Genomic DNA, 12,318 nt, shown 5'->3' with positions numbered 1-12,318 from the left:
GCATGGGCAGCAAACTAATGCAGACTCCCCACAGTAAGCACAAACACCCGGAGCGGCTCTTCGGCCCTCGGGATCCTCATATTTGTTTTGTTCCAACTGCACTTCATCCAAAGAAATCAAAAAGACCAGCGTGTGATTTACTGGTTTTATTTTATTACTCAATGGACTATAAAGAGGGAAAAAAAATGGGATTTACAGTATATTGTGTATAAATATTAACCCATGACAACGTGCACAGGAAATGGACCCTAATACAAACACACACACACACACACACACACACACACACACACACACTCTTTTGGTCCAATTCAGAATGTTAGCAAGTTGGTGTATTTTTAATCAACATATCCAGCTTGATTCACTTTTTATACACAGTAGACACCGGCTCTCCACCTCAAAGATTGCAAAAAAGATTTGGAAAAAAAAAAAAAAAAAAAAAAAGTGACTTTGGAATTACGTCCGAGATCGGAAGTCTGTTTGCAGTCTTTTTGTTCGTAATTCCAAAATCACTTTTACCACTAAATCACGACCAATAAAAGCTTCATAATATAGCATTCCATCAATTTATTTTCAGTTTAGGCTCTGTAAGAATCTCCGATACAGCGATAATAAAAGAAAAGGTACTTGTATCTTACTATTTTAATTTAATAAAAATTAAAACGAATTTACAATGACCGAAAACGACGTCGCTCCCAAACTCGCACTCAGCGTCCCTCCTCTTATTGATCACCGGCACTCAAAAACCGGACACGAACGATAAACACCGCGGAAGCGAGTTGTATGATGGCAGCCCCACACTCCTGTTCTGCTTGGGTGCCCTTTACCGCCTCCTATTGGCTCAAAAGGTAAACGCAGGACATATTTGTTTCACCACAGACAAAAATTTTTGAAATAAACGTGAAGGAATAAACTGGGAAATATTTGTTACCGTTGAAAATTCATATCTCAGCTGTTCATAACACGAGGAGCCAGGGGATGCCTGTTTGACGGTACCGATTTACCTAATACAGTAGCTGGATGTTTAAGTCGCCTGTACATAAACGCACGGTGACACTCCATCGAGCGTTGACCACAGGCCGGCGGCGCACAGCCACACACGCTCGCACAAGACACAACACAGAACAGCAGGAGTGAAATTTTAACCATAGTACTACGACAGCCTGTAGTTATTTACCTCAAATTGTCCTTCAGTTCATAATGAACACATATTAACACATAGAGTTCATATAAGTGACAGACACCTTGAACGAATGTTGTCCCCCCGCTGTTGGCAAAGGCAGGTAAATGATGCCACGCCGAAGGGCCGATGTCATTGTTACCATAGTAAAAGTGAAGTTAGAGAACACTGACAGATTATATATGAAAAGTACTCACAGTGGTACAACGAGAGGCTTTTGACGACACGCACCGTGTTTAAAGTGCGCTGCGGCCCTAAATCCGTACAACAGAAAGCAGAGGACGGTCGATGTCTCACATGCTGGATGGAGTTCCCAGAATTCCTCCGGACGCCCCGGCAACGGCCAGGGATCTGAGGCTAACAGTCGAGTCTCTCTCGTCTTCAGAGCGACGTCCCCGTGTGGGACGTTGGCGTAGAGACAACAGCCGCAGGTACGTTTCAGCACAAGAGACCATTGAATTCAAAGTTTGATGAAAATCGTAAATTTTCAGCCACACAAATTGTCTTATTCCATATGACGACACTGGTATAGTGCTACATGGCCTGTTGGAAGGAGGTTTCATGGTTTTGCTCATGAGCTACACTGCAACTGTTAACTGAGTGTCCTTTTCGCATTGCGCACACACACACACACACACACACACACACAAAACAACAAACCACTGATTTTTCCTCCAGCAATGTTGACTCTGAGTTCTGTCTCCAGACACCCGTCCATTTAGAAGTCCAGCACCTTCTAAATGCTCCTTTAGGTTTTCCTTCGATCCTTTTCGCATTCACTTGATCCATTTGAGCCCTGCAGTTCAATTCTTTTCATTTTCGCTCGATCCTTTTCGTTTTTGTACGATCTTTCATTTAATTCCTTTCATTTCTGTTCGATCCAGTTCGCTTTCAATCAGTTTTTCTCATTTCTGCTGGATCCTTTTTGTTTGATCCCTTTCGTTTTCATCTGATCCTCTTTGGCCATGTTACGACCGAGCAGCAAAGTGTTGAACAATCACTACTTCGCTCATCTAGGTGTTTCCTTTCGTCAAATTCTGAAGTCCTTCGCTTCTTCAGCTCAGTTATATTCTATCATAGCTTACAGCGGAACTTCAAAACCCTTCGCTACATCAGCAGCTGCTCATTTTGGTCAACATTCATCAAACTTTTCCTTACAAACATTACAGACCTTCAGCTTAAGTTGACTTGTTCCAGGCACATACTTTTGTAACACGTGACAAGAAATGGCAGAGATAATCTGCTTTTAAATTAAATCTTCCTCCTTCACATCATTCTTTTCAATAGCTGAAGGCCTCTGTTTAAGAAGCCTACTTATCATACTGTACAATACAATATATGCCCTTATTGACACCATAATCACTATTCAGCTGTCTGTGTGTTTTGTTCAGAATATTGACGACGGTTAAAAAGTACAAGAAACACAACTGATGACAGGTTTCTGGTCACTTTTGGTCAACAGACTCTCAACAAGGACCATGTTTTTCAAACCGTGTCAGTCCGTCTTGTACGATTACTGTTCGCATTTTTTGCTCATTAACAAAGAAACATCCAAACACAACACAGAAGTTCCCATTTTTTGTTGCACCATCGCCAACATCCACGGACGGCCACCAGCGAATGTTTCGAAAGAGTGGGAACGGAGGGGCTGGGGGTGATGAGAAGCAAAAGTCTCGACTTAGCAGTTTTGCCCGTATCACGTGACCGGCCGCGGGCTCTATAGTCTGTTGAACTTGTTCCATGGCCTTTGTTGGGAGATTAACAGAGCGCACACAATGTGGAGCTAGGCCCGACTCGCCGCAGGCACGGGTGGTCGTGGTAGAAAACATCGTTGGGTCTATGGCTTCAGAAGCAGCGACGGCTCCGATCAACGCCATCGCCATGGTGGCCCTCAGTCCATCCGCCTGATCTGAGCTCCTCTCGACAAGGTCCCGGGCATCCGCTCCCCCCATTGCTGTTGGAGAAAAGTGGGAGTGCCTTCCGGGGAAGGAAAAAAAAAACTCTCCCTGGTGCACTTCCAATGAAACCTCACCTTATTACCAGGAGCACCATCAACCAACACGGTAAGTCACTTGCAGCAGCACATTTCCACACATTGGTTGGTTCTGAGCCGCATTTCTGGGATGATGGTTCTACTTGTTGGGCACCTTGATGAAACAAGGTCCATGTTCCATACGCCGTTGACTCATGTTTGCCAATATGGATTGCTGGACTCATGTTTGGGGGGGGTGTGTGGCGGTGGAGGCAAGGGGGAGAGTTGTTGACGTGGTAACGGAAAACCGAGGAGGGCCTTTGGTATGGCGGTCAGGCCCAGCTTGGTGGAGTCGTCGTGGGGAGAGCGATCACCTCTCACAGTAGTGCAGCGTGTAGTTCTGGGACACCTTCTTCTCTCCGACACCCCAAGGCTCCAGGTCCAGCTTGTCCTCTGGATCCACTTCCTCTTCCCCCTCTGGCTCCTCCTCCTCCTCTTCCTCCTCTTCCTCCTCATAGTGGCTGGCCTCCTCGATGGAGGTCTCCATGTGGTAGCTGTAGGGCTGCCCCTCTGTATACTCGTAGATGGTAGGCAAGCTGCTCTTCAGGCTGCACCGGCGCCGCAGTGCCACCAGAAGAGGTTGTGGCATGGTGAAAATATCCACATTGTTCCCCAGGTCAATCCAGGCAAGGCTGGAGAACTTCTTGGGATCTTTCATGACCTCGGTGAGATCCTTGACAATGGCGAGGGTGAGCCGGTTGCCATTGAGAGCCAGCGTGGCCAGTTTGGGCAGCGTGCCCAGGAAAGGCAGCAGCAACCTGAGGTTCTCGTCATGAAGCTCAGTGAAGCTGAGGTCCACGGAGGCCACCATGTCGCCGTTGTTCTGCAGGTAGTAGGCCACCCGATGGACATCTCTGGTGGACAGAGGGATTCCAGACAGGTCTACCGTGTCATCACACAGCTTCTTTTGCAAGGTGGTTTTCAGACTATAGCAAAAGAAGGGAGAGAAAGAGACATTTTAGAAGTTTTAATTTCATAGCTGATGTGTCATCTTTTTCTACTTGCGAGATCTTGCGAGATATCTGTGTGTGGGAAAGTGTCCTTCTTTCTCTTAACCCATCCATGCCTCATTTTGCCTGATTTTGAGGATGTGATGTGTAATTTCCTGTGGGATTTATCTGTGCTGGTGGATGTTTTTTTCTTTGGTAATCATCCTTAATGCGTCAACTTAAAAGCCAAAATTGTGGTAGTGCTTAAGCAGTGTTTGTCTAACCATGACTAGTGGTTGCCCTTTACTGCTGTAAATGTGGCCGTGTTGGGTCTGCACTGCGCGTCCTGCTTGCATGGACTGCTGTTACAGTGCCCTCGAGGACTGCTAAATCTCCGCTTCTGTCAGGCAGCAGGCCAGCACTGCAAGAGCCAAATTAATGGCGGTGGCTCATGGTCCAAGTTGAAGAACAGGACATCCAAACAGGGCCTAATCTGGCAGCATCCCATGCTTGGGAACTGAAATGCTGCTTACTGGGGACATGCCTGGGAACATCACAAAGGCCACCCAGGAACTAAACAAGACTGAAACTGGGAAGGTAGAACAAAAAGTGTGTTACTAATTATTTGCCAACAGCTTCTACATTCTGCAAAATACTTTTGATTGAACCACTGGCTAAGCAAGCACCCTGTTAGGAACTTGGGGAGGCATGATGGTACAGTGAGTAGCGCTGCTATCTCACAGCACCTGGGTAGTGTGAGACAACGTGGATTCGATCCCCACTCAGTCTGTGTAGAGCTTGCATGTTCTACCCGTGTCTGTGTGGGTTTCCACTGGATGCTCTGGTTTCCTCCCACACTCCAAAGACATGCTGCTCCGGTTCACTCATAGTGTGTGAGTGACAGAGAGAGTGTGTGTGCTCCACTGATGTTTGGATGAGTGACCCAGTGTAAGTAGTGTATCTAGCAGTGTAAGTTACCACAGCGAATTAGGTGTGTGAGCTGATAGCACTACATAGAGTTCATTGGAAGTCACTTTGGAGAAAAGCATCTGCTAAATAAGTGTAGGAACGAATTACAACTTTAAATGACAAACAGCTGGAGAAGTTACTGTTTTAATGGTACTTATTGAGTGTGAGGACAAATGAAAGACGGAGTGGTTTAGTGTGATGCACTGTGACAAATGGTAAACTAGCCTTTCTGTTTTTACAATGAGTGCATAGTATAGGTTTACCCTGGCATGGGAAGGCTTAGTTCCAGAGACACAGTGATGGACTGATGGTGATGGGACAGTGTTTATGGGGCGTGGAGGATGAAGGATGAACACGGCAATGGGATGGGCAATTGGGCACATTGATGGAAAACAGCGACTGGATATAATGTTGGGCACAGTTATGGGATGTGGAGAAATAGCACAGTGATGGGACACCAGTGAGAAATGGTGATTGGACATGACGTTGGACATGGAGAAGGGTCATGGTTATGGAACATAGAGAAGGGGCACGGCGATGCAAAATGGTGACTGGACAAGGTGTCGGGCCTCGTTATGGGACATGAAGAAGGATCATTGAACATGGAGAAGGACTGTGGGAATGGGACATGGCGACTAGACAATGGAGATACACTGGACAATGGAAAAGGGGCACAGTGAAGGGACCCTGATTTTATATGGTGAAAAAGCATGATGGGACATCGTGAAGGAAACCTGGCCTGACGGCACATACTAGCAAATTAAAGCCGTGCAAACCTAACCTTCCCTTTGAAACAGCAGTGAGGGATGCAGGGAAACGGATAAGAATGATCTAGGTCTTTCTAAACAATGTGTAGAGGTTAAATTGTGTGTGTATATGTGTGTGTGTGTGTGTGTGTGTGTGTGTGTGTGTGTGTGTGTGTGTGTGTGTGTGTATGTGGATGGGGCTGGGAGGGATGTTTTTGTCCCAGTTATGTACTGGGGACTTAGTGACTACGTCATTTTACTTTATCGCTGTCATAATACACTCCCTGACCTGCAAGCCTTGCACCATGGGGTCAAAATGAGAATAGGATGGGAGGGGAGAAAGGTCAAAAGCATCTGCGGTAAAGCAGAAAAAGGGTAACAATGAAGGGAATAGGAGAAAAACAGGCAAACAGAACAATAGGGAAACATAGGAAAATGAAACCCTCATCACTGTGTGCTCTCCGTTACTGTCACGGTCATAATCGCAGCGCTGTAATTTCAAACAGACTCACGGACACGGACACACACACACACACACACACACACACACACGCTGAGGAGGAAGGGTTTTTGTGTATTTAAGTAGCACTCATATTAAAATCATGTGCGAACCGTTTACCGATGTTCAGTTCCAATTCGGAACGCATCCATTTGGGTTGCATCGTGCCCCTGCAGTTAATGGTGACTGACAAACACTGAATGCAAGACTGAGAGAGACAAGATCTAAGTGGCACGTTCAGATGAAAAGCTCATTGACAGCACAGCATCGCCGTCACTCTGTCTGCAGAAGAATGCTCCCTCCAGGGCTCGCTAAAGGGGACATTAAGCGGTAATATTTCACTTATCGAATGGTGCTCTGCTCACCGTCTCTCACAGCACTAATTGAAGCCCGTGGAGAGGAACGACTTTAAAAAAGGAAACCCATCTGGAATTATGAATTACATTAATGAGAAAGCAAACACCATGCCTGTTTGTCACCATTGTTGTTTTTAGACAAACGGGCTTTTAGGAAAAAACTATTGTGCAGCCGGTCCACTTTCTCAGGACATGGCTCAGATGTGTATGATAGATCTGGCTGGCCTACTGCTGCACCCCCCGCCCCCAGCTCACTTCATCTTCTCCTGAATCACCTGGACAATCTTCAAGCCATCGTTTTTTACGACCAACCCATCACCTGCCTGTCTCATGTCATTATATCTGTCACACTCCAGTCTGCAGTGACCGGGAAAGTGCCTTCAGCTAAAGTCGAGATTTGTGAAGCTATTGATTTCTAGATGGTGCCACAATGAGAGTGACCTCTCTCCTCTATGCTATTTCACCCTTTCCCGACCCTTCTACTTTAGCTTCAGCTCTCTCCCCACCTTTCAACTGCCACATGATTCTGTATTATACTAATAAGTGCGGATCATATCGGAATAACAAGAGCAGAGGCACGAAAGCTATATTGCAAACTTGACAGCAGAACCGCTCGCAGCAGTCGTGGGTTCATACTGTGCATTCTCAAAGGCATTTTCCAATGTCTGCAAGCCTTCGAAAGTGTCTCAGAGACTCCTGGCTTTGTGGTTGAAATGCCCTTAAAGGACAGGTGACAAATAAATATTTGTGTCCCCCCAGTTTGACTCCCTGCCTGTATATGGACCTGGTCCTGCTTTCCAAACATGACTTATGGCCCCAGGTTGGGGGCCCACCAAAGCGAGGTTGGTTGGAAAAGGAGATCGATGCTATCCCCATCCATTCTGACCCTGACCCCTGTCTGGTGCTCCTGAGGCTGAGTACACACAGGGCAGAGGATGGGGGCAGACAAGCTAACTGGACGTGGACGTTGTCTGCAGAGCATAGTTGAGGTCGTCTCCTGGATACTGCACCCGCTAGGGGCATTCACGGACTTGTCCTCAGCCACGAAATAATAAAAAAGGCATTTTCTTCTTATTTTCTAAAATTTCATTCTACAGAGCGAACAAGACCTGCGTCTAAAATCCAAAAAGTCAGATGTCAGTAAAGAACACCCAAACCAAATAGGCATGTGGGACCGGTGTAGTACAATTTACTGTCGCAGTGTTTACATCTCGTATCCGGTGTTCCCGAGTGCTGGTGATCAACGACAATATGAGGAGCGCTGTACGTTTTAGTTAAAACAGTTAAAAAATCTTGCATAGTCTTTTATAAATATAGCTATATCTGAAGTTTTTTTACAAAATCAGTTAGTGATTGAGAGTTTATGGTAACAGTGATTTTAAACTTATGAAGAAACTTAGCTGTGAAAAGTCTTTCGTGTTCATAAGTTGAGGAGCTGGTGTAGATAAACTCAGTTGTAGGTCAAATAACTACTAATAGTACTATTGTTACTAGGAGGCATGGTGGCACAGAAGGTAGCGCTGCTGTCTCAAAGCATCTGGGTGGTGTAAGAGAACGTGGGTTCGATCTCTGCTCAGTCTCTGTGGAGTTTGCATGTTCTCCCTGCGTCTGTGTGGGTTTCCTCTGGGTGCTCTGGTTTCCTCCCACACTCCAAAGACATGTTGTTCAGGTTCCCCCATAGTGTGTCAGAGGGTGTGTTCCACTGATGTATGGCTGAGTGACCCAGTGTACCTAGCAGTGTAAGTTACCATGGTGAATAAGGTGTGTGGGCTCATAACACTACATAGGGTTCATTGGAAGTTGCTTTGGCAAAAAGTTTCTGCTAAATAAATAAATGTACATGTAGTTGTGTGTTTCTAATTTTGTAGCCAAGGCCAGGAAAACCAGCAATCAAGATGTTCAAGGTGTTTTGTCACGCACAGTTTTCACCATCTTCCCTGCAGAGGTGAATGATCTTACTATGTTAAGAAATGCCTCTCAGGTGAGTGAAAAGTTATCCTCCCTTCGAGCCTCGCTCGTGTGACACCTGGGTCCCGTGAGGCAGGGGTCCCGAGTCTCGATTCGAAAGCCGTCAGGCTTCGATGCTCCTCCGTAGCCGACTTTTGAAGGCTGCAATGTGGTTTTGATGGAGCAGAGGACAGCTTGCTGCCGGCAGCCTGCCTGTTCTACGCCGATGGACACACTGCAGCTGGGAACGCGGGGGCGCCGCACTTGAGATCCATGTCGGTATCACAGCGCAACACGGCCAGAAGGAAAAAAACCCATCATGAAGAGCACCTTCTAATCGCAAATTGAGATTAGAAACGCCAAGCTCTGAAATGTAGAATTCGAAAAAAGGACGCTATTATCTTCCTATTGAAAGTCTTCCCTGATCACATCTCCCTTAATTACTTCAGTTTCACTCGTTTTTCATTTTCATGGGTTCCTATTTCCCCAGTAACTATTCAAACTTTTCACACGGCAACGCACGATTCTTCATTCTTTGCAGTGTTTTTCTTCCTATGCTTGTTGCGACCTTGAACAGTTGGAATATTAATGACGATTTCATTTCAGAAATTGTCATTTATGCCTAAAAGTACATTAGAATGTAATTCACAGTCGGGACGTTCATTAATATTGCATGTTATTATAATTAAAGGACGGCGTGCTACATGTCGGCCTGAATAATAGCTTCTGTCCAGCGACGCCGTAGTAAGAGCAAAATTAGCCTTTTTTTTCTTTCGAGGAACAGGTGATTCACAGGATACAGCTGATGCCTTGCATTCAAAGGATAGGGGTTCGAATCCTACTGTATCCTGCTACAGTATCATTGATTAAGGTACTGACACTGCACTGTCCTTGCTGTCTGTTACAGCCCAAAGTTTCACCTCCCCCGACTCACAAAGCACTGTAAAATCCCCTGCTGACATCACTGCGCTCTGGCTCCTATGCCCCGTACCCCCTCCCAGTCCCCAACTCCAATGGCCGAGGGGGTAAATGACTCCCTTTTCTGTTTTTACACAGCCTGTAGAGACATGGGCGGGAGTTCACACAGCACCGCTGTCTCATGCGCTTTTAAAGCTCCACTGAGACGGGGTGATATATAAAAATGAGGCCACCCTTTGCCCGGAGGATTGTGGGAGCCGGCAATCCCTGGCAGGATCCTGTTGTTCCATGGGAATCGGGTGCCAAGTCATTGAAATGGGCAGTGGAGCAAGAGCGCTCTGAGCACAGCTGTCTTCCGGAGCATTCCGTTGTTGTGTCCAGTCCACTGGCTTTCCAAGGCCTGCAGGTAAGAGCCAGGATGCACATGGATGCTGAGAAAGGTCCAAACCAGCACTGTGGCAACTGGCAAAGAGAGACACGTGGACTGACAGGAGGCTCTCCGGACGGACGAACCGTGTGACACGTAACAAAGATTGCGCAACAATTCATAATTAGCGTTGGACAGATTTAAAGTCAAGGGGCAGCGGGTAGCGCAGCAGTTCAAATCCCTGCTCCTGAAACCTCGATAGAGGTACGTTTCTTTTCTCTGGCATTTTTTTCCCCAAAGTGGCTCACACTCATGTAACCATTTATACTACAGGTTAACTTTTACTGTATCAGTGCAGGATAAGTACCCTGATCCAGGGGACTACAGCTGGAGGTAGGAATCAAACTCAGGTCCTTCAAGTAGAAGGCAGCAGAGCTAACCATTACACCACACAGATGCTTACCCTGAATTGACACATTAAAACTTACCCTGAAGTGTTAGTGGGTAACTCAGTGTAAGTAGCTTAGTGTATGAAGTGTAAGTCGCTGTGGAGAAAAGTGTCAGATAAATAGTATAATAATAATATAATCATTTACTCTGATTGTCTAGGGGTCTCTTTCATGTAGCGAATCTTCCACAGGTTACAGTTTGCTCGTTCACAGAGGCGTAGCTCCTCGCTTCATGGTCAAGCAGCCAGAACTTTTGAGGGATCTCCGCCAATGGATGGACCACCAACGGTCAGTCGACCTGGAGATACCAGAGTGCTGCTTTCACTGTATTCCAGAGACCCTCAGATGTACCCCTGGACAGAATCCAGACAGTCGGGGTATACAGGTCAGGTCTGCGTGACAGCTAGAGGTCTTGGGCCAAACTGTGGGGCTGGGCTGGGGGGTTCAGGCCTCAGTGGTGTGACCACACCCAGCAGTGGGTCCTACATTCACGACCACTTAACCTTCAGATCAAGAACAGCTGATGTCTGGTAACCCCATACATACACAGTGTCTCACCGATTCATTGAAAACACACACACACACACACACACACACACACACACACACACACACACACACACACACACACACACATTTTCAGAACTGCTTGTCCCATAGGGGGTCGCAGGGGAACCGGAGCCTACCCGGCAACACAGGGCGTAAGGCCAGAGGGGGAGGGGACACACCCAGGACGGGACGCCAGTCCGTCGCAAGGCACCCCCAGCAGGACTTGAACCCCAGACCCACCGGAGAGCAGGACTGTGGTCCAACCCACTGCGCCACCGCGCCCCCCTTCATTGAAAACCTCTTGGATTTTACATTTGGATCAAGTCTCATCATGATCATCATCATCATATCATTTATACAACTGGGTAGTTTTTACTTTCAGTCCAGGGTAAGTGCTTCGATCAAGGGCACTACAGCAAGAGGCTCGTTTCAAACCTCGGTTCTCCTAGTCCAAACACCGCAGCTCTGACCACTACGCCAACTGCTGTCCTATATGTGTGGTCTCTATCGGTATGAGGACAATCCCTATAGACCACTCAGCCCGACAATGAAATCCGAGCCTGAAAACACAGGATGAGCCGAGTGGAAGTGGGTTCTCCGTGAACGCACCCGCTCCTGCTCCACTTGGCTGCCAGCTCCTCCCTTGGCTGGCACTCTGCTATCGATTGCCAAGGTCTGGCCGACACAGGCCGAGCAGCAGAAAAGACAGACACTGAGCTGTTTATCCTACAATCACCATCCTCTTGATGAACAAAGAGATGGCGATGTGAAAAATACATGAGGCGGCTGTAACAGAAACCTTCTGCTGGAACTGCCTTCATGTCTGCAGTGCCATCATGCATTAATAAAGTGAACTGTCAATCAACATATAAAGCCCACCGATCAAGTGCTACACATCTACGTTCTTGGGTCTTCTCTAACACCTGTTGTTATTATTAATTCATTTATCTGGCGCGTTCCTCCAAGGCGACTTACAATGTTAACCACTTTACACTGATTTACCCGTTAATACCGCAGGATAATTTCAACCGTCTCAATTGAGGGTCGGTACCTTGCTCAAGGGTACTACAGCAGGAGGAGGGGTTTAAACCCGGGATGTTCAGATTGCGAGGCGACAGCTTTAAACACTGCGCCACCTGCTGGCACAATAAGGTTCACACAGTCTGCCCTGTACCTGGTCCTCCAGCTGCAGCCCCTCAGGAGCCTCACCTTCAAGATCGACCTTCCGCAGGCGTCCCATTAACACAGCATAGCGGGCACCGCCAGCGTCCAGCCACGAGCGGTGGGTGACCTGCCACGGCATTGCCAGCACCCGGCAACCCAGTCAACTGCCGACCGCCAGACCATTTCCCGTATTGATTGACCAAACGTGGCTCG

General features: G+C 47.1%; 1 protein-coding gene across 1 annotated transcript in view; it reads right to left on the bottom strand.

Annotated features, from left to right (window-relative positions):
• Nucleotides 1–2,776: 2,776 nt before the first annotated feature.
• lrrc75ba (leucine rich repeat containing 75Ba) overlaps nucleotides 2,777–12,318 on the bottom strand; it is a 35,746-nt gene continuing 26,204 nt past the window's right edge. Inside the window, exon 4 of the mRNA XM_029259337.1 lies at nucleotides 2,777–4,138. Coding sequence (XP_029115170.1) covers nucleotides 3,523–4,138 — 616 coding nt within the window. The 3' untranslated portion in view covers nucleotides 2,777–3,522. The remainder of the gene's footprint in view (nucleotides 4,139–12,318) is intronic.

The sequence above is a fragment of the Scleropages formosus genome, chromosome 17 (genome assembly GCF_900964775.1).
Source record: "Scleropages formosus chromosome 17, fSclFor1.1, whole genome shotgun sequence".
NCBI lineage: Eukaryota > Metazoa > Chordata > Actinopteri > Osteoglossiformes > Osteoglossidae > Scleropages > Scleropages formosus.
The sequence above is the reverse complement of the archived record's forward strand: the minus strand, read 5'-3'. Positions and strand labels throughout refer to the sequence as shown.